Source organism: Medicago sativa, chromosome 1 (genome assembly GCF_051527215.1).
Source record: "Medicago sativa cultivar Bolivia chromosome 1, Bolivia_mono, whole genome shotgun sequence".
In the NCBI taxonomy this organism is placed as follows: Eukaryota; Viridiplantae; Streptophyta; class Magnoliopsida; order Fabales; family Fabaceae; genus Medicago; species Medicago sativa.
The window spans coordinates 91,167,192-91,190,183 of record NC_140749.1 but is presented as its reverse complement, the minus strand read 5'-3'; the positions used below and the strand labels follow the sequence as shown (position 1 = coordinate 91,190,183).

Genomic DNA, 22,992 nt, shown 5'->3' with positions numbered 1-22,992 from the left:
TTAATGTTGATATGCCATGTTATTTTGTTTGATAATTGCCGTGTTATAAAAACTACCATTGATATTTAAAGGAGCAACTAATCAATCGGTCTAATAAATGTTAAAGTGAACACATTGTTGGATAACTAGTATTCGACCCGTGCGCGGACGCACGAGTAACTATACCTTTTGTTTACACATCAGCACGTACTACATTTTGGATTAAGCGTGTCCCGAAATCGAATGTGTGCCAGTCAATGTCTGCGATTGACATGCATGATACAATGAATACACAAAACTATATTATTTTCAAATTGTTAATAAGGCGTCACCGCATCGTTGTTCACGTCGCATTTGATGTGCATATCGATGTTCGCGCAATTAAAACCATACTGATTACGCTGACCTCGTATTGATATACATTTATTCAACCCTTTCAACCTCAACTCACTTTTATTTTACATTACATTTATTGTATTAATTTTTGAAGGCATCTCCAACGAAGAAGAAAAAAAAGGGATCATTTTACTCACATGTTTCATACATGGTCATAATGTCCAAGCATGGCCATTCTTGAATTAAGTCAAAGAGATAAACTTGGAACGTAGACATAAGGTACAACATGAAGATATTTCAGAATTACAACACACATCATTAAGGCTATGGAGCGAATCTCCTAGGTTGTGACCCGTGCGCGGACACACGGGTAAATTTATCTTCGACACACAACGATAACAATTGTTGCGACGATCACGATCATATCAAAGGATATTATATAAATCAAATATTCAAAATGGCAAAATCATATCATTAAGTAATTTCATGTCACACCCCATATCGATTACACTGACCTCATATCGATTTGTATTAAATCATTTTTTTCAATATATGGCAACAGACAGGACAATATCAAAGCATTTGATATGAATCGAATATTAACAACCACACCTTTGCATAATTAAAAAAAGTTTGAGATAAGGCAACAGCAACAACAACAATTGGAGCATATTATTTAATACAGTGAAACTCGTGCGCGGACGCACGAATAATTTTATCTTCGATTTACAATAGCACGTACACTTCTTGGATTAGGTACGTCTGTCCTGGTGCTGGACATGCGTTTGTGTTCGACACGGACACCCAAAATTATGTTACTGTATTTCTCAAATTATTATCAGTGTTAGCAAGTCGGTGTCCATGTTATGTTCGATGTTGATGTCTGCATTTGCATTTCATAGTTTACAACCATAATTATTACGGCAATGACAACATCACAAATTTTTACATTAATTCATAATCCTTCACAACATTACATAAAAAAAATAAAGGTTACAATATGTTGATCATACCGAGATTTAAGAAATCATTGTTTTAAGGCTTAAGAACTAATTTCAAATCGGCAATAGAGAATGAACTATTAATTTTTGAAAATATTTAGAATAAAACTTTGGAGATATATTCGAAGTTGTAGATATTTTGAAAATTAAATGATATAAACTCTAGGTTTGAGATTGTTTTAGTAAATACAATAAAATGCAATTTTGGACACATTGCTACATACACCATCGATTTAAGCTTTCAACCCCCTCCACTAACCATAATTGGGCCAAGCCCAAAATCCTTAATCAAACCCGGTCTATCTTCTCTCCCACTCATTTGTCATTGAGTTTTGCTCTCCACCCAGCACATTTTGCTCGCACCCTGCAGCCATGTCAAATTTACCCTTGCGCAAGTTAACTCACGCCGCGCAAGTTAACTCACGCCACGCAAGTTAACTCACGCTGCGCAAGTTAACTCACACAATGTTCCTGTTTTTGAACAAAACCCATCAGTCCGAACTCCAACCACCATTTTCTTTCCCTCCACCTTCAAAAACCCAAAAAGTGCGATTTTTTGGGTGAAAATCATCATCCCAAATCATTGCAAATCGTCAGGAAGCAAGTTTCTACGCTCATCAAGCATCAAATATCAGGTATTGTACCATCTAAACTCATCTCATTTTGCTGGTTTTCCTGCTTGGTTCGTCTGTTTTTCGTAGGGACTAGGGCATGGTACGCAAGTTAACTTGCGCAGGTTAGCTTGCTGCACGACTTAACTGGCGCAAGTGCATTAGTGCTGCGTGACTTAAGTCACGCCACTGTGCAGCCATGTTTTTTTGAATTTTTTGCGCCACTTTTGTTCTTGGTTAGCTTGTTCCGCAAGTAATTTATTTTTTCTTCCTTTGTAATTTTTTTTATTCAATAGATATTTACGAGCATATTAGGGTTTGGACCCAAACTGCATTCAATGCACATCAGTACATCATTGAATGCTGTTCTGATATATCAGTAGTGCGTGAGTTAACTCGCGCGAGTGTAATACATTGCGTGAGTTAACTCACGTAGTGCTTTAATACATACATGACTATGCGTGAGTTAACATGCGCAAAGTTTTACTCTTGCGCATCTTAAGTCACGCAACGTTACTTAACTAACGCATAGTATTACACTTGCGTTAGTTAACATGCGCAAGGGCAAAATTGGCATGGCTGCAGGGTGCGAGCAAAACGTGCTGGGTGGAGAGCAAAATTCTTTGTCATTCTCTCTCAAACCCTAAAACACACACCACTCTCCCCCAACCGCCGCCACCGCTCCTCTTCTCCACCACCACCGCCGAAATCGATTTTCTTATACCAAAATAAACACATTTTCTTTATTTCCTCGACTTTCTCTATATTTATATCCGAACAGAATCATAAAAAAAACATATCAAAAAACTGGGTCATCTTTTTCGAAAGAGTTTTCGGAGCAAACAGATCATTTTATCATCAATGAAGCATCATTTCTTCATACTCTCCTTCTACTCTACAAAATACATAGAGGATCATCGCACCAAACTATGTAAAAATGTAAAACCTAATTATTTTCCATTTGTTTTTATGTAATTAGATATGCATGTCTCTTTTTTATTCATTTTTGTTTTTCATTGTTGCTGTTAGATCTTTCAATGGGTTTGGTAATATCGGCAATGATACTAAACGGAAGCGGGATCTTATATTTTTTGGCTTAATCTTCTCATGTAACCACAAAGGTATATTCCTTGTTCCATTATTAGTTTAGATAATTTCTTATGCTGGATTTTTATAGAGTATACTTAATTTAGATTTTTTTACATATATATTCGATAGACAAAGTAAAATTTCATTAATTTTTAATTGTATTTTGTTTAGCTTAATAAGTTTTTATAATTAAAATTAATGATATGTAGAAAAGTAGGAGTTAATTACACTGTGCACATAGCATGTTTATCCTACTGTTCTTATTTATTTTGTGCAAATGTATTTGGTTAGGTGTGATTTTCTTTTAAAAAAAAAGAAAAAAAGGTGTGATTCAAAATTTTATTTATTTAATTAGAGTTGAAAAAGATGAGATATGTTTATCTTTTAATTATATGTTGAGGATTTTGGATAGGAGAAAATGGCTTAATGTGTTTCTTCAAATTGCTTACCAAGACCTCGTCAATTTATATCTTCCTCAATTTATATCTCAACATGAAATGAGTGATTTTTATTTAATGTCCAAACTTATTTTATGTAAGTAAAAATAATCACCTTGAAGCATATATCGAAGTTAATTTAGTTTCAAATTACTATGAAGCATACCCTTTTTAGTTTTTTGTAAGTCCAAACTTATTTGATATGCTGTTGAATTGGAGTTATGCCTGTTAGTTTTTAACACATAGACCTTATTTATAACTATCACTTTTGACTTGTTGGAATATTAGAATCCTGCTCTTCGCATTAGGTGATGCAAATATCTGAGTATCTAATAGTAAAATGCGTGGATGTTTCATGATTTAGTGGTTGATTATGTGAGGTTTGCATTGGAAAAGATATGTAAATAGTGGTTGGTTATGTGAGGTTTGCATTGGAACAATTATGTAAAAGAACGTAACAACAATAGTGTGACATATGCTTTTTTTCTCTCGTAATAATCAGAGATGTTTTTGATAGTTGAATCAATTAAAATAATCACCTTAATGCATACAGTAAAAATTTTAGTTTTATTATGCATATATTAAAAAATTTAGTTTTATTAGAACTCATTTAAATGATTGCAGGGGTACATTTTATTGAATTTTGATTTTGATATGTCTGTATGGTGAACTGGTTTAAGATTTATCTGGTTTTCGTTTTCATTTTCTGTTTTATTTCATGTTCGTTTCTTTGAAAATGCCTCTGGACTTTGTTTGTTTCTGTTTTCCTATCAATTTCCTTTTTATTTTATCTAGTTTGAATGTCTGAAGAAGCTTTGATTGGCACAGGGACTGCTAGGATGTTGGCAGATGAGTTCATGAAGTACGTAGCGATAGTGGATACATCCAATGAAATTGGAGGTGGAGATGCTCTTCTTGCAGGCATAGGCAAGGCAAGGAGGATGCAAGGTCCAAATGTGAATATGCAGCATTGTGTTGGTACTAATCTCACTCATTTGGCTTATTTGAACACTAATCTAAAAATTCCCTTTTTGTGATATGCTTGGCTTATTAGATCTCAACATCAAATGAATCAATTTTATTTGATGTCCAAACTTCATTTTATGTAAGTCAAAAAAATCACCTTGAAGCATATGCTAAAATTAATGTTTTTTAGTTTTCAATAACCATGAATGAAGGAGTGCATTATTTGTAGAAAAAGCCTTCCCGACATAAACCTTACTAAAATAATACCTTCCTTATATAAACCCTTCATCGCCATTTGCATCACTATTCTTCATTTATAATCACTATTTTATACATATATAATCACTATTCTTCATTGATAATCACTATTCTATAAATTTTTGCATAATCACTATTCTACATTTACACTAATCTTTCACTAAAAAATCAGTGTTTGGGACTTGGGAGCACGTCCTCAAAATCACAGATGGCAAATGAATATCCTTTTAACAATCATCACACAACTATCTTCTAAATCCTTCTATCTACATCACTGAAAATGGTAATAATACCAATCTCTATTATTTTGGTTTCTTTAAATGAATTATCATATTTCATTGCATCTAATTTTTAACTTGTTGAATCAATTGTGTCACAATTTTTATTCTATATTTATTTTCACACAGAATGCTCAGTTTAGGTCTCAACATTCAAAATGATAATATTTAATTGCTCAGTTTATTTTGACATAGAGTGCTCAGTTTAGTGCTCGGTTTTTTAAATCATCTTCAAGCATATAAGTAGCATGTAATTGTAGATCTTTATGAGAACTTTTATCTAATTGTAGATATTAGATTAATTAACAAAAAAAGGTCTAACCAAACTTTAAGATGATTAAGCTTTTTAAACAACACCAAAAACCTAAAAACTAATTTTCTCATAATGTAGAAAATGTAGCTTTTTTCTTTTTATGAAGTTATTGAGCTAAATGATATCATAAAAGCACTTTCGTTTCTGATTTTATCAAAATGCATCATGGTATTATCCTTACCCAACTTGAAATAGATTTACAAAAACTATTGATGATGACACATTCTCTAGATGGATTTCATAGTTCTCATCTTGAGAACAAATTGTAAAGTCAGAGGTCTTTTTGACTTTGGATTAAGTTCAAATAGAACTCCTTCACACCTCCCTACATTTTAAGCTATAACTGTAATAACTCATTACGAATCATGTGTCTTCATTGTGTTCTGCCGTATCAAAGCTTGGGTTGAGATGGGATTCACAATCTTGCTTGGGATGTCTGCATACAACATAAATGAAAATACTCTTGGTGCGAATCACATATTTTTTCCTGTGATATTGTCTAGGATTCATATGTCAGATCAAATGTTGAGTCAATGAAAGTAAATCGCCTTTGCTTTTGTAATTGTATTATGCAAAAATCAATTCTGATTTGTCGTTGATTAGTAGAGTGACAAAAATCAATCATGATTGATATAACAAAAATATTGAGGGAGGATGGGAGAATATATGTAGAACATAGAAGAATATGACATGGCAATAAATAAGCTCTACTAAGTCAATCCAAAGAGGGGTTCTTTTTGAATTAACTAAAACCATTTCTCGTTAAACCAATGACCACTATGACTACTGGAATAGAGTTTTAATTATGATATTTAGTTGAAGTTTAAATAATACTTGAATGGGGATATTATTTCAGTTTTTCATCAGCTTTTTGTGATGGAATATGGGATATGTATTAATTGCACTATGACTACTACACTCAAGCTATTCATATTTCTACTTATTTAACCTTTGGCTTGAAGTTGATTGCCTTGAAGTTGATTATTTAAATGAAAAAAATGAGTGAATTTAATATTGAATATACTGTCACAATATATTCTATTATTATTTATGAAAAATGATTATACAACTATTAGCAAACTATTCTATTACTCCCTTCGTCCAAATTTATCTGAGCCCTTGGCTCATTTCACACAGATTAAGAAAAATGTATAAATAAAGGGGAAAGTGGAATATATTGTATTGGGAATGATAAAAGTAGTATTATTTAGTGTTATATTGTATTGGGAATGATGAAAGTTGTATTGAAAATTGAAATGGCTCAGTTATTTTGGGACACTTTTTTTTAGAAAATGGGTCAGATATTCCGGGACGGAGGGAATATTATTACTTTCATTGATTAGAACTAAACTATTATCAAATGAAATCAGTGCAGATAATTAGACTTTCAAGATTGTTTATGGGAGATTAGAATGCATTGAAGGAGTTGTTGGCCAAACACTAAGAAACATTGATGAAGGAGCTGCCAGCTTTGCTTTCACATAACTCAAAGGAGAAAAAGAACTGTCAAACACAGAATATCACTGTAAGTACAAAAAAAAATGAAAACAATTGTATAGAACTAATGTTAATGAACCATTTTTTTGGACAAACATAAAGCGTTGATTCTCATGTTAATGATAGGATTAGAACCATGTAAAGAGGATGCAAGTATTGGTGGCTCTTCATTGCTGCTGGTTCTAGTCCCTCATTTGGCTTTGGGAACCTATAGAATAGAGACAGAAGATGCAAGAAATTGAATGTATGCAAATTTTTAACATACAAAAGGAGAAGAAAGGTATGTAAAAAAAAAAGGAGAAGAAAGGAAAAACAATCAAAATTTCTCTTACCAAGCAGAATATGATGTATTTACCACCTGCAGAAAGTGTGAAGGATTCAACAATATGGCAAATGAATGGCAATGTTGAGCTTAAATACTACTTGTTGTGAGGATTTAATATTGTTATAAAGCTGTCATTCAGCTTTTCTGTCTCTCTTTTTTACATTATTTTATCTCTTTATTAACTTTTTTTCAACCTTTATCTCATGTTCAGCTTTACATGTAAATATTATTCAAGCTTCTTTTAGTGTAATAAGAAATTCTCCTTCCGTCCCGTTTTATCTGAGTCAGTTTGGTTTTTCACACAGATTAAGAAAAATGTATAAATAAAGGGGAAAGTGAAATATATTGTATTGGGAATGATGAAAGTAGTATTAATTAGAGTTATATTATATTGGAAATGATGAAAGTTGTATTGAAAATTGAAATGACTCAGTTATTTTGGGACACTTTTTTTTAGAAAATGGGTCAGATATTCCGGGACGGATGGAGTAATAAACAAGCCCGTGTCAGCAAGAAAAAGGAAAATGATCCCACAAAAGCTGGAGTAGCCGCAATCCTGTTATTAAAAAAATTTAATTGTCAGACTATAATATTAGATACACTCTCAGACAAATAAAATATGCCATATTTTCAAAGTTTGGTGCAGTAAAGCTGACAGAAATTGAAAACATACCACTTTTTTTTTTTGCTAAAAATCCAATTAAAGCCTTGAATCAAAAGGAAACCATCTAAAAGGGACAGGCGAATGGAGACAAAACCAGCCATTGCAATACTGCCAAGAAATCAAAACCATGTAAAATTGGCCATCTACAGTGAAATTTGGGGTGCTCGTGTAGTCGTGTTGTCAAGTGTATGGATGCATTACAATATTTCTCTAGGGGTTGCAAAAAAACTTCTATTTTCCACTATCATTATATGAAAACAGAATACTACCATTATTACTTTACTACCCAAACCCAATTTAACTTATCAATTTTTTCCCTTCATAAATTTAAGGTTATAATGGTCTTTTGCGCTAATAAACTCACTTTATCTACTTCCACTCTCATCCACTATCAAAATTCATTTTATCTACTTTATTTCAAATTTCAAAAAACCACTTTCACACCTTTCTTTATTTAATAATAAACTTTTCTATCTCATCTTTCTTTATTTATAATAATAAATTTTTCTCTCTCATCTTTATTTATTTAATAATAAATTTTTCCCTCACCATCACCTTTCTTTTTTAATAATAAACTTTTCTCTCTCAATCTCACTCTCCTCCTTATCTTTTTCTTACCAACTTTCTTCATTTTCATTTTCTCTCCTCATTTTCAACTCCATTTTCTCTAATAATTTTCAATTCGGTTTTACTAACAAGTTTTGTTTTTTAGAGGAAACTAACAAGTGTTGCTGTTATAACAGAATATGATTTTGTATTTTACGATAACACTATTGCATAATACATTAATTATGATTTTTCACGGGACGCATATTAATATTTTTCACACTCAAACATATTAGTAAATAAAATCTATGATTATTTTTATTTATTAGTTTTTTTAATATTGTTGATGCTAAAACAAGAACAATATTGTAATATACTATGATTAATCATACTTCAATTTTTCCGTTGTTTTTTTTGTTTAAATGTATCACTAAAAAATCCGGTGGACTGTACAATTGTAACACGAGACTCATTTTAGTAACTATAACGAGTGATCAGTTTTAATTAGTATTTTTTAATATCTATATTTAAACACCGCGACTGCCTAAGTTTTATTAATATTAAAACAAGAACAATATCATAATATACTGTGATTAATCATACTTCAATTTTTTCCGTTGTTTTTTAAAAATGTATCGCAAAAAAACCCGTTGGAGTGTACAATTGTAACACGAGACCCATTTTAGTAACTACAACGAGTGATCAGTTTTAATTAGTATTTTTTTAATATCTTTAATTAAACACCGTGATTGCCTAAGATTTATTAATATTTTAATAAAATATATGTGGGTGTATAAACTATATATTAATAAAAATATATATGAGTATATGTTTGTTTTATGGGAATATATTAATATATTCTTATTTCTGAAATTTAACGGGAACTATGTATTGATAAATTATATATGAGTATACGGACTATATATTAATAAAAATATATCTCACTATATAGTTTTATACGAGAATATGTTAGTATACGTTTATTTATGAAATGTATTTTCATTTATTATCTTGTTTAATATCTTCAATACTAAAACAAAACAAATATTATAATATACTATGATTAATCATACTTCAATTTTTTCCATTGTTTTTTTTTGAAAATGTATCACTAAAAAACCTGTTGGAGTGTACGATTGTAACACGGGACCCATTTTAGTAACTACAACGAGTGATCAGTTTTAATTAGTATTTTTTTAATATCTCTATTTAAACATCGCAACTGCCTAAGTTTTATTAATATATTAATAAAATATATGTGGGTGTATGAACTATATATTAATAAAAATATATATGAGTATATGTTCGTTTTACGGGAATATATTAGTATATTCTTATTTCTGAAATCTAATGGGAACTATATATTGATAAAATATATATCAGTGTATGGACTATATATTAACAAAAATATATCTCACTGTATTTTTTTTATGGGAATATGTTAGTATATGTTTATTTATGAAATATATTTTACGATAGCAATATTATATAATACATTAATTATGATTTTTTACGGGATGCATATTAGTATTTTTCACACTAAAACATATTAGTAAATAAAATCTATGATTATTTTTAGGCCAAATACATCCCTGGGTCCTTTAAGTTTCACGTTTGTTTCAGATAGGTCCTTTAAGTTTCTAAGGTGTCAGATAGGTCCTTTAAGTTTCTAAGGTTTCAGATAGGTCCTTAACGGAGGTTGATAGAAGGACCTATCTGAAACAAACTCGAAACTTAAAGGACCTATCTGAAACCTTAGAAACTTAAAGGACCTATCTGACACCGTAGAAACTTAAAGGACCTATCTGAAACAAACGTGAAACTTAAAGGACCCAGGGAGGTATTTGGCCTTATTTTTATTTATTAGCTTTTTTAATATCGTCAATACTAAAATTTAATATATATTTGTTCATATTAAAATTTAATTATTTTGTCATTTTTTATTACTACCGGTCAATATATACATTATTATGCTTTAAATACTTTACATATTTTCACTATAGACAAAAAAAATCACTATGCCAAGCGCAGCCGAGACGCGACACGCGGCGGAGCCGCGGCCGTATAGCGCGGCGAAGCCTCGCTACCCGTGCTGTAGCACGGGTATCTCGACTAGTTTATTAAAAAAATTATTCAATGCGGGGACGGGGATGGGGTGGGGATACCCGAACCCGTCGGGGACGGGGATGAGGTTCAATTTCTCATCCCCGTTGGGTATGGGTAGGGTAACGGGTAAGTATATGAGAATCGGGTATGGGGATGAGGAGTGTAAAACCCGTCCTCACCCCGCCCCATTGCCATGCCTACTCATATATCGATTTTGGCATCATATGTTTTATCCAACCACCAACATTCAATTTAATCTGTCATCAAAACTTGAAAAGAAAAATAAAACGATTCCAATCTGATGTTTGAAACGGAAGCATATGGCAATAATCAATAGATGTGTCGCCCTTCTCATGTCAAGTAACACGTCCACATATGTCCCATGACAAGTCATCTCACATTCTTGTTCTTGCCAAATTGTGCATCTGAAGCTGACTTTTGAACCTCGGAGGCATCATGTGAATTGAAAAGTTCCAACACTACAGTTACTATTTTAACCAAGCCAAACTCTTACTATATACATATCACAAGCCTTAAAAAAAACGGTAACATGTCTTCCCAAATATTTTAACGAGAACCTAATCATTATCTAGTAATCAGTTCACGTTCAACGTGAAAAAAATCGACAATTAATCTAGGCTGTTTTATACTAAAACCAGTTTGTATTTGAACAAGATAAATTAAAATTAATTGAATCATGCTAATAAATATGATATATCTAAGAAATTCATAAATCAAAATATAAGTCAAACACTTGTGAAAATCATAAATATATTATTTTTTATACAAAAACTTATCTCTTTTGATTGAGTTTTTTTGTTGTAGATAGATGAAATGACGGTAGCCATTATGAATCCACACACATTAATGAAGGAGTCGATATTCGAACACCGATTACAACATTCGAGCTAGTAATTTGACTTTTATGGACAAAAATTGAGTTTTTTAAAAATAAAATTGGGTTTAATATATTAATACTTACGATAGGATTTACAGACAAATACTTAATTTTAATAGAGATGCAGTTTCGTATAAGTTAATTTTACACTCACATTTTGATGAAAATTTATTACAAATCACGCAAGCCTATTTTTTATTTTTAGGGGTGTGCAAGCTTATTTTGTAACTGTATTTTAAAAATGGGTCATGCTATCCAGTGCTTCGGGCACCGGTTAAGAAAACAAAAAATAAAAAAATAAAGTCAAAAAGAAAACTTTTTAAGTTTTTAATGCATTGACTATACAATTTTCAATATAAAATATTAGTTTATTTGACTCCTTAACCAGTGCTCCGCTTCAGGGCACTGGTTAACATTTCCTTTTAAAAATAATTGCATAATATTAATTAAAGACCCGTTTGTTATAATTTTTTCGTGAAAAAATCACTTTTTTTTTTAGAAAATATCACTTTTATAAGTTTTCATTTATTTGTTACAAAAAGTGTTAGCAGAGAAACATCGTTGGAAGAATGGTGCTGACTCATATACATACAAATTCGGTCTGATCCATAATGGATGTTTGGACTTAATAACTTGTCCCATCTCTTTAATAATCGGGACGTATATTAGATTTTGAAGAAGAAAAAAAATCATATTTTAAGGTTGGATAACTTTGATGAAATCATTTGGAACGTTGATAGTGTTAGAACACGCGTTTATACCAAAAGAAGCAGAAAAAATGTTAGAACCGATGTTTGGGGAACATTATGAAAATGAAAATCAACAATGATGAAGAGTGTATATAAATTTTAAAGTGAGTATGAACACACTAAATTTTAAGTTCGATTTGCTATATATATCTTCCAATTCCTCCTATTTCCTAAGGTCAAAACCTTTTTGTGTGGAGAGTATATATGGAATGAATTGTCTTCCTTAATTCAAACTTGTAGACCAAAGCCATTCAAAAAAAAAAAAAAAAAACTTGTAGACCAAAGTTGTATACTACCCATTGGCATGTGTTTTATTATGATCAAGCCATTGAAAATTCGTGGCACTTATACCTTGTGTGTCATGACAGCATCCTATGCTGGAAAAAAATAGATCTTTGGCTTACTTTGAATTCTCTAATGCTTTCAACTGAGGGCTCTACGATTGTCAAATGGTGAGGTTTGCTATTGTTGCATAATAGATCATCATTTGGCTAAAAAGAAATGTCAAACATCGAAACAACAGAATAGATTAGCTGAAATGTGTCATCATGAGTTATGGACATGGTCACACATTGGCAATATACTCACGAAAGTAATTAGACTCAAACCAAGTTCACGCGTTCCATTTCCAATAATATTTGTTGGGAGCCTCCCACCTTAGCATGATTCAAATATACTTCCTCCAGTCTGAATTATAAGTAAAAGTGCAGTTTTTTTAGATTCATTCAATAATTAATATATTTGATAGATAATAAATATTAATCCCGTGTTGTTAGCCTATATTTTATCTTATGCTATTCGACAGGAAGAAAGAGGTTTAAAGCCGCTGAATCTTTTAAGTTCATGGCTTGAAGTTGATGAGTTCGACAGAGATGGGAATGTTTTCGACAAAAGGCTATAACTCGACAGAATATTGGATTTTGAAGAAGCAAGTTTAAGCGTCCAAACACGTGGGAAACATGCAGTTCTTGTCGAAGATATTCAGTTTATAGCCGTTTAGTTTTGTAGTTATTTTCTCTATGTATATATAGTAGTTTTCATAGGAAAAACGAGTCATAAATCTCATTTGCAGAATTCAAACACTCAAAATATCCAGCGTAGAGAGAAAAGAGTCACATAATGTATGTAAAGATTTGATGAACCACTTTTTAATTCAATGAAATGCAATTTACTTTTCTTTAAGTTTTTGCATTTAAATTTTTAAGTCTTTTACTTGTTTTACATTGTTGATTTCTGTCGAAACGTAATTATCTTCATCCCAAAAACAGTTTTATTCATCTTGTTCATAAAGCAAACTATGAATATGATGAACATTCAAGCATTATCTGAAAAAAGATTGCACAACATGTCCTAAGATTTCTAGTTTGATCATGCAAGTAATTATTTAAAACTAGTCTTATTGTTTACTAAAAACACCAGTAAAAATGTGTATAATCTATAAGTGAGAATTTAAAAGGTGAAGTTTTCTTTATAATTGAGACTAGAAAGAGTTTTGTTATGACTAGAACATGTTGGCCTCATATGAACCTTCAAGCAATTGAATGCGAAGCTTGTGATGTTCTTCAAGCACTTATAGTTTTTTATGCTTATCTAATGCATCTTTGAATTTAATTGTAAACAAGTTGACGATGTTTGCAATGTCAAATCTAACAAATCTGAATATGGCTCTACCATAGATTATTGTATAGCCATTCTAATTACTTTCAAATTGTTTTTATAAAGCAGGTAGTGCTCATGTTTTGGCAAGGGCGTATATCTCATGTGCTCCTCAAAGTGATTTTTATTTTTCTCTTGGTTATATACTTATTTTGATTAATAATAATATGAATTAACTTTGTTTGAGTTGGTTAAAAAAAATGTTTGAGTAAAAATTATCAGTTTGTCATATATTTAGAAAGAAAAAAAAAATCTAAAACTTTCTTCAAATGAGATGTTGTTTTCAATATATCCTCGTGAAAATCATTTTCGATAGATGATTTAAAAATTTTATGATAGTAAGCAAGCACAAAATAACTTATATTTTTTTTTAGTAACATCTATATTATTAAATGTGTCACTACCAAAAAAAATATTATTAAATGTTAATTTTTTTTATAATCTATTATAAACACACCCTAAACTCCCGGTAAAACTAGTTTAAATTGGTGCATAACATCTTGGGTCGCATTTTATGTTAATTTTATTTTAATATATACAAATAAATATGCGAACAATTTTTTTAAAATAACAAATATTAGTAATTAGTTGTTATATTAATATTTATTCATTCCTTTGAATTTGAAGTCCTAATATCCAACTTTTTATCTTTTGATTCCAATTGATCTACCATAACCTCCAATATGTGTGCCATCTATGTGTGACGATTGTCCAACCGGGAACTGTCCATTAGTGCCTAGTGGAAATTGCCTAATCTATACCGATCTAATCACTTGCAAATGAATGCTTCAAGAATAAATGGAATTTTGGATGTAAGCGTATATTTATCTTCCCATACAAAAATCACATAATCCACAATAAGAAGAGACGAATTGGAGTAATAGCTAATTTCAGCTGGCAAAATCACATTGGTTACACTGTCACAAAAAAGTTGGAGCAGAAATAATTGGTAAAATGCCAAAACCAAAAGTGAGTGGGAAAGAAATTACTACCTCCGTTCCTTTTTAATTGTCACATTTTGACATTTTACACATACCAAGACAATAAATAAATGTTACTACTTTTGATACAATAATTTATACTTTTATCATAATGACCTTATTCATTTAATATCTTATTTCATATACTTCTCTCTCCACAATAAATAATTAAGGGTAATAATGGTAAAACAATATTTAATGTTACATTGAACTTTGAAAGTGACAGTTAAATTGAAACAAAAATTTTCTTCAAAAGTGACACTTAAAAAGGAACGGAGGGAGTAAAAGAAATTACTCCCACCGTCCCATTTTATCTGAGCCAGTTTGGTTTTTCACACGGATTAAGAAAAATGTATAAACAAAGGGGAAAGTGGAATATATTGTATTGGGAATGATGAAAGTAGTATTAATTAGAGTTATATTGTATTGAAAATGATGAAAATTGTATTAAAAATTGAAATGACTCAGTTATTTTGGGACACTTTTTTTTAGAAAATGGGACGGAGGGAGTAAATTAGGGGACCATAGAACAAAAGTCAGTGACCCCTAACCCATGTATGACGCTGCTAAAAAACACCCTCAACAAACCAGTCTCATTCAAATTTCCCATAACATTTCATTTTTTCCATTCAAGATAGGTTCAAAAAATCCCATGCTCAGAGTCATCTCATCCATATACCATGTGGGTCACCACTAGAAATCCATATGATTAGAAACTCAACCAATGAGAAGCAAGAGATTAGGATCAACTTTACAAACTCAACCAATTAAAATTCAGATAAGGTCTTACCCTAATGGATGGACCCCACTTAACGTGCATAGGGTCCCAAAAAGTACAAATCCAAACGATCTCTCGCTTTTAAATATACACTGCAAAAGCGTTCTTGTGGGTCACTCTACCACACTCCTTTTCCCTTTTCCTCTCCCTAAAATAATTGTATTCCCTTCACCTAATTTGTCAGGTGTTAACAAAATAATATAAGAACCAAATTCATATTTCAAAGTTCAAACCAAAAAACACGTATAGCTTCAAAGTTTTGTGTGTGAGAATTATTGTGATGACTTGTTCTAGTAAAAACGTAGCAAACGCTGTTGGAGGCAAAACTGCTAGGGCTTGTGACAGTTGCATAACAAAGAGAGCACGTTGGTATTGTGCTGCTGATGATGCTTTTCTCTGTCAAGCTTGTGACTCTTCTGTTCATTCAGCTAATTCTTTAGCTCGAAGACATGAAAGAGTTCGTTTGAAAACAGCGTCGTACAAGTCCATTAATGGTGATGAATTCTTCAATTGTGGTCCTTTTTCTGGCTTCACCAAGAAGGCAAGAACACCAAGACAGGGGAAACACAAATCAAAATCATCCTCCAGCAGCGAACCAGCGAGGAATAATAATAATATCCCGTTTCATCTTGTGCCGGATTTAGGTTTCGATGAAGTTAATTCAAATTCACATGACGAAAATGAAGCGCAACTTCTTTACAGGGTACCAATTTTCGATCCTTCTGTTGCTGAATTATGTACTAGTCCTCCTTCAGTTGGTTCAACTGAAGGAGGACTAGGAGCGGTAGTTGTTGCTTCTGCTTTCGCTCCTGATGTTAAATACAATGAGAGTGAAAGCAGAGTTCAACTAGCTAGTGATAATAATTATGAGATGGAAAGCTTTCACGAGCTTCTTCCATCTGATATTGAATTAGCCGAATTTGCAGCTGATGTTGAGAGCTTATTGGGTAGGGGATTAGAAAATGAGTGTATAGGGATGGAAGAGTTGGGATTGATTGATACAAAGCATGAGGAGAGTGAGAAGTGGAAGTGTAGTGGAAAGGTGAAGGAAGAAGGTGAAGAGAGCTATGAAATTGTTGAGGGAGATAATATGATGGAGATTGGAAAAGAATCTTCATTTGAGTTGAATTTTGATTATGATGATTCTCATGAAACACTTGAAGAGGTGAAGGAGAAGTGTGGAGAACAAAATGAAAATAATGATTATAATAAGGGGAAAAGAAAAATATCTTTGCAGCTAGATTATGATGCAGTAATCATTGCATGGGATAGCCAAAAGTGTCCCTGGACTAATGGTGACAAGCCAAATTTGGATGCTGATGAGAACTGGCCTGATTGCATGGTATAATTTATATCTTAATTTTTCTTCATGGCTTATTTACTATTTATATAATCAATCCCTTTAGTTAATGATTGGTATCACAATCAATTTATCAACATCTAATTCACCGTGATTTTTGACACACTCATGGTGATACCAAATATACATTTAGATATTTTAATTTTCTTATATATATATATATATATATAATAGAAATCGAATTTGTTATCACAAGCTTTACAACACTTGCACACACGGTGTCACCATTCACTTGTGTTAGACCTGCTGTTCACTTTTTTACTGTTAGATTAATCATTGGCCACTTTTTTCTTTCTATCAAATTTTATAAAGGTGATGTTGTAAATTACTAAAAAGTCTAACTTTTTAATTTAATTATTTATCAGGGAACTTTTGGAACGGAGGTTCATTATGCTTATGGTGAGTTTGGTGGATATGGATGTCATCCAGTAACGGTAGATGGAGGCAGAGAGGCAAGGGTTTCAAGGTACAGAGAAAAGCGAAGAACAAGGTTGTTCTCAAAGAAAATAAGGTACGAGGTTAGGAAATTGAATGCAGAGAAGAGACCAAGAATGAAAGGGAGATTTGTGAAGAGGGCTTCCTTTGCAGTTCCAACATTTCCTTTGCTAAAATAAATAAGAGCTAGCATTTGTTGCGTTACTTTACCCCTAATCTTTTTTGTTAGTATTTGCTAAAAGTAATAATTTGGTACTTTATGAGTTTGCATTTCGTCTTACTTTAGTTTCCCACTTTGTATATATAAAAGTTTTGTGCAATTGGTTTGAGTGAAACTTTATTGGAATTTATTATGCAAGAACAAAACTACAAACAATTTTGTTAAATTTGGTTCGAGTCTAATGGTTGGAAAAATTTATATAGTTAGGAGGAGAGATTCTACTAAGTATAGTCAACCATGTTCTTTGACCGTGATTAATTAGTTATCTTCAAAGTCGATAGATATCTCACACCAACAATATGTTCATAAACAAAACTACAAACAATTTTGTTAAATTTATGAAATGCTAAACCATTTCAAGATAATAAATTAATTTTAAATTAAATCCATTTTGATAATTCTATAATAAATCAACCTACAATTTTATCATTTCTTTACATAATAAGGAAAATAAAAGAAGAGCTAGCTAATAAGACGAGAGAAGAAAACAACATCTCAAGCAAGTGGCCATGAGTTTGATACTTGACTCATGCGTACGAAAAATTTCGGTTGAAAGGAAACAACCCACCTTGTGTGTCCCATGAATATTTCGACGAATATTAGTGAAATGAATGGCCAAAAAGGCTGAGACTAATGAGTCAAAAAAACAAGCAACGCCATGAAATGGTTCTGAGGAACATTCATTAGTGTATATAAAAAAAAACTAAGGTCAATCAAATATTATATGGCAAATGGTATCATGAGAGAGTTCCACCGAACATCCATGTATGAGAGAAAGAAAGAAGAAAAAGGTAAGTTCATTGAATCATTGATATATTTAGAAAAACCATGAATTTGACGTCTAAAAATTCATTGTATATCCTCTCGAGTGAGAGTGATTAGATCTTGATATAAATACATCAAGTAGTCGTTAAACACTTGAATTGAAATAGGGATGAATCGTAATATCCTCTCGTAGAGAGTTAAACTCCTAGCTTTAGCTTTTCCGTGTATCTTTCAAATACAAAATCATTGCTATAATCCGACAGTAGTGGCAACTAATCTTTGTTAAAAAGAGAGTATGGTGAGACAATTAAACACACAGGTTCTCAACAAGGCAATTTCCATGTTTTGTTGAGAAACTAGAAAGTATTTCTAGTAATGTTGGTCACGAAGGTTGTTGAAGAATACTAAGCCTGGAGATTCAATGTATGAATACTCACAAGGCATGGAGAGGCCATGGAAAAATATTCGTAGTGGCAGATCAAAGAATACTTAGTTAGTAAATTAAGTGTTTCTCGAGGGAAGGCAGATCAAAGAATACTAGCTATCGGTTGATAGTGGAATAATATAAATGATAAGTATCAAATTACAGTTAGTTTCCATAACACTATCAACTTGTTTTGCCAATAATCTAGGTCAAATGCATCTAAAGGTCCTTTAAGTTTTTCGTTTTTCCCAAAGTGGTCCTTTAAGTTTCAAAAGTTCCAAACAAGTCCTTTTAGTTTTTGAATCGTTTCAAACAAGTCCTATTGTAGATAGCATAGTTGGTAATTGCTTCCTTGAACTCATCTTTGGTACCAAATCTGGCTCCTAACACCCACTTAAAATTAGTCATCTTTTTAGGCATGGCAAATGGTGGATAATGCTCTTTGTTGCTATCATCTGAATCATCACCATCATCCTCTAAAAGGACTCGTTTGAAACGATTCAAAAACTAAAAGGACTTGTTTGGGACTTTTAAAACTTAAAGGACCACTTTGGGAAAAACGAAAAAACTTAAAGGACCTTTAGATGCATTTGACCAATAATCTAATATAAAAGCCCACAATTATATGTAAATATAGTATATATTGTAATATTATGTCAGAAAGCTATTAGGTTTATCTCCCATACGAAAGAAAGTGATGCAAGTACACACGTTTGAAGCCAAGCCAAAGCATCTCAAAGGGATATGGGCAAACCCCGAGGTGATTTAAGGTCGGTTCAAAGGAGATTTGCCAAGGTCGGTTCGCTAGGCAAAAAATGGTTCTCTAGGCGATTTAAGGAGGTTTTGAGAAATATCATAAGGAATTTGGTTTTTCTCGCCATTGAAGAAAACTCGAATTCTCTAGGCGGGAGCATCAATGCGCCTATCAAACCTTAACTTGCAGAAATATTATATTTAGAGTTGTAATACAATTTTTTCATTTTTATCACTTGTAATTTAAACACTTTAGAGATAGAACAGAGAGAGGAAAGCGTGAGAAACCATATATAGGAGGGCCAACGGGCTTGGATTCAAGATTGTTGATACTTCTCCAACACATATCAACCTTCTCTTGTTAGTTATGTTCTCGACATGTAACTAAACTCTCTTTTGTGTTAGAATTAGATGTAAATAGTTGGGATTAATTTTATGCAATACTCTTAATTTGGTTGGTTGTATATGATTTACACTAATAAAATCTTTGGTTTAAATTTGTTCTTAATGCTTTTGCCGACAAGCACTCCACAAATGAACTTTTTATTTAATATGTAGCAAAGATTTGCCTTATTATCTAAGAGACATGGTTTAAATCATATATAGGTGCTATCACTCAAGAAATAGTGCTTATGTCTATATTCATGTATAATTATATGAGCGCGTGTCTTTGAAAGAATCTGTTATTTTACCACCGAGCATCGGACAGTCAGTTCGTTCCTTGGATCTCACGTTGTTGTCTAGAAATGGAGATGTACGTTGAGGGATGGATATGTGGATTTATATCTTAAACATAAAAACTATATGATAGATTAAGAGGAAACATTAGATGAATAGCTATTGACACCTAATACCAACTCAACTTTCTCTATCTTGTCATATTTTACTTGTGACCACGTTACCAAAATAACTTTTATTAACCAAATTTAGAATTTCTATGGATTTGAGCAATATCAAAACTAAGTGTGGTCTATGTGGTTCAATACATTTTTTTTTATAAAACCAGCATAATACTTATTGTTGTACGAGGATATGTAAGATCCTTTTTATCTTCCCTTACTCTCTTTATTTGCCTTGCACAAGATCTTTATGGTTTAACTTGACATTTAGTTTGAACATCTCAATTGAAGATAATAATAGCCATTTTGATGACAATAGTTTTGTGTTCTCTCTATAGCCTAAGATCTCACTTCTCTCTACCGGATGGGGTATATTAGTCGTCGATGTCGTGACTAGCTATTTGCATTGATCTTTCACACTCCTTGGTAGGTTTGATGGCTCGTCGATGTTTTATGAGATATAGAAGGTAAATTTCTAGGTTTGGGCAGATCAATAACACATGTTGTTCTGGTGTTTTTCGTCACCGTTGCACAAGCCTTCATCTTCATTGGTTGTTTCTCTTCACAACCATGTGTGGTTTCTCTAAAGTTGTGTTGGGTTTTTTTTATTCTATCTATTTCAGTTCACAGGTTTCGTCCAGTTTCAGATATGTTTAGCATGGTATGGTTGAAGTTTTCTTCTATTGAATGCATCCCGCAATCTGCATTCGACAAGACTTGCTACAGGTTCATAACAATTGATTCTTTTATTATTTCCAAATTTGTTGAGATCTCCAGGTTTAAGGTTTTCCTCCATCGTGCTTGTGTCATATTAATATATGTAGCGGTTATCGTGGTTGATTTTCAAACGGTTCTAATATCCTCGTTATTCTTTTTGTTTGACTATGGATCAAATAGTCATTACTATTTGTTGTTGTTTGTTACAAGGAGTTGATGGTAAGTGGATTTTTTTTGTCTCGACAGTCAATTCATTTGCCAACCTTTGTACCTCGGGTTGGTGGTCACAAACGTTCGCATATCATCATTTTATGCAACTTGGTTTCACACCTGTACGCGGGTTTGTTAGGTTTTGCTTCTAATACATACTCGTTTGTTAGGATTGACTAGGGTTAGATACATGATGGACGAAATTGGCAAGTGCATCAAATTATAACAAGTAATAAAGTAGTAAGTTTATCGTTCTCCACAGGGACTGTCGTTCAACTTAGCAACTAGCAAAACTTATTTTAAAAGTGAAATCAAAAGAGATTTGAATAGGCTTGCAGGGTTTAATTGTTCTGCCCAATGCAAGATTAGGTTTATGATTCAGATGATTAACAGTGATTAGGAAATCGTTGCATCCTTATGAACCTTAACGACAACATGTGCGATAAGATAACCTAGCTATAATTACGGTGTTACCGGAAGGAATATTTAGAAATTATGGAGTTTCATACTTAATTTCATTAAATATAATTAAGAAATAAGCTATTAGAACTGGCAGGAACAAAATAATAAATTTGGGTTGTCAATCCTACTATTTCTATACGGATCAATTTTCAAGATTACAGATACGAATTCTCAATTGAAAAAGCATTAAGCACTGGCAAGAACAAATTAAATCAGGCACAAGAAAATCATAACTAAATAGAAACTTTATTAATTGAATCCAACAAATAAGAAGGGGTCATCGTAGAACTCTAATCAAAGAGGTTTACTTGCTCATGGCAACAAACATCATTACAAAACAATAGAAAAACATACCCTAGAGAGAACAAGAGGAGGATGGAGATCCTCCTCCTTGGAACTCTAATGTTTGACCCTTGCTTTGAACCGCTAGCTTTCTAAATGAACAATAATGTGAGAAAGGGTCTCTATTTATAGAAAATGATTACTTAGGATTTAAGAGAAGAAAACTTAGTTTTTTCCACCGTTTTAACTTGAAAAACAAGCTGCAGGCTGCCTGCAGCTGTGCGCAGGAGGCGCATGGGAAAGTGGAAACACTGCCTCGTGCGCTAATGGTGCATGACCTATCCACGTGAGGCAGCCCCAGTGTGAGAAATCTTGTGTTTTTGTCTGGTTTCCTATCGTTCTTCTGTTCGAAAACTCATAGGAACTTAAAATGAATTTTCTTCACTTTGTATTGTCTTCAATAACCTTCTAAGTACCATTGATCTTCAATATTCATACCCTTGATCCTTCACGTGATTTCTTCACTTTACATGATTTCTCGCTACAAAACACTCAAAACACATATGAAGTTGTATGATTTAGGATAAAAGTGAATTACCATGACTCGAGTGAAAACAATACAATATGTTTCTCAAATCATTGACAACTCCTCTAATTTTCATCTTACTTGTCTTCAAATGCAAAGAAAAATACTAAAAACTTAGCCAAAAATATCATATGATGTTCCGTCATCGATACACTCGTTATTTTTATGTGTATAACTCGATAGGGTTGACTTACACTTTTGTATGAGCATATAGGGTTAGGGTTGACCTACACTTTTAAATTTATCCTGCCAACAAATCCACGGTGTCAACATTTATAGTTAACTACAAGTTATAATATTTTTAACTTAGAGTTATAATTTTTACTCATAATCAAAACCAATAATTAACAATTTAAATGGCCTAAAAAACAATTTAAATTTAATATAACTTATTGTTTATATTAATTATATATTAAAATATACATTAAATTCACACACACACACACATATTAATTGATTGCAATTAAAACAT

At 32.1% G+C, this 22,992-nt stretch overlaps 1 protein-coding gene and 2 long non-coding RNA genes across 4 annotated transcripts; 2 read left to right on the top strand and 1 right to left on the bottom strand.

Annotated features, from left to right (window-relative positions):
* The first annotated feature begins 2,549 nt into the window (after nucleotides 1-2,549).
* On the top strand, nucleotides 2,550-7,237 carry LOC146959076 (uncharacterized). 2 transcript variants are annotated; one of them, XR_015024803.1, is made up of 5 exons: nucleotides 2,550-2,866; nucleotides 2,957-3,048; nucleotides 4,282-4,431; nucleotides 6,644-6,793; nucleotides 6,892-7,237. It is a non-coding gene; the product is annotated as an uncharacterized LOC146959076 (long non-coding RNA). The 2 variants fall into 2 exon arrangements; XR_015024802.1 differs by having other exon boundaries at nucleotides 6,639-6,793.
* On the bottom strand, nucleotides 5,080-7,133 carry LOC146959077 (uncharacterized). Its single transcript, XR_015024804.1, has 3 exons — nucleotides 7,098-7,133; nucleotides 6,901-6,973; nucleotides 5,080-6,771 (listed from the first exon to the last, which is right to left on the bottom strand). It is a non-coding gene; the product is annotated as an uncharacterized LOC146959077 (long non-coding RNA).
* An 8,345-nt stretch (nucleotides 7,238-15,582) lies between the features above and the next one.
* BBX15 (B-box type zinc finger protein with CCT domain-containing protein) lies at nucleotides 15,583-17,661 on the top strand. The gene is made up of 2 exons (XM_085740596.1): nucleotides 15,583-16,809; nucleotides 17,193-17,661. Exons 1-2 carry the CDS (start codon nucleotides 15,748-15,750, stop codon nucleotides 17,439-17,441), a joined length of 1,311 nt encoding a protein of 436 aa, XP_085596722.1. The 5' UTR covers nucleotides 15,583-15,747; the 3' UTR covers nucleotides 17,442-17,661.
* Nucleotides 17,662-22,992: the final 5,331 nt, after the last annotated feature.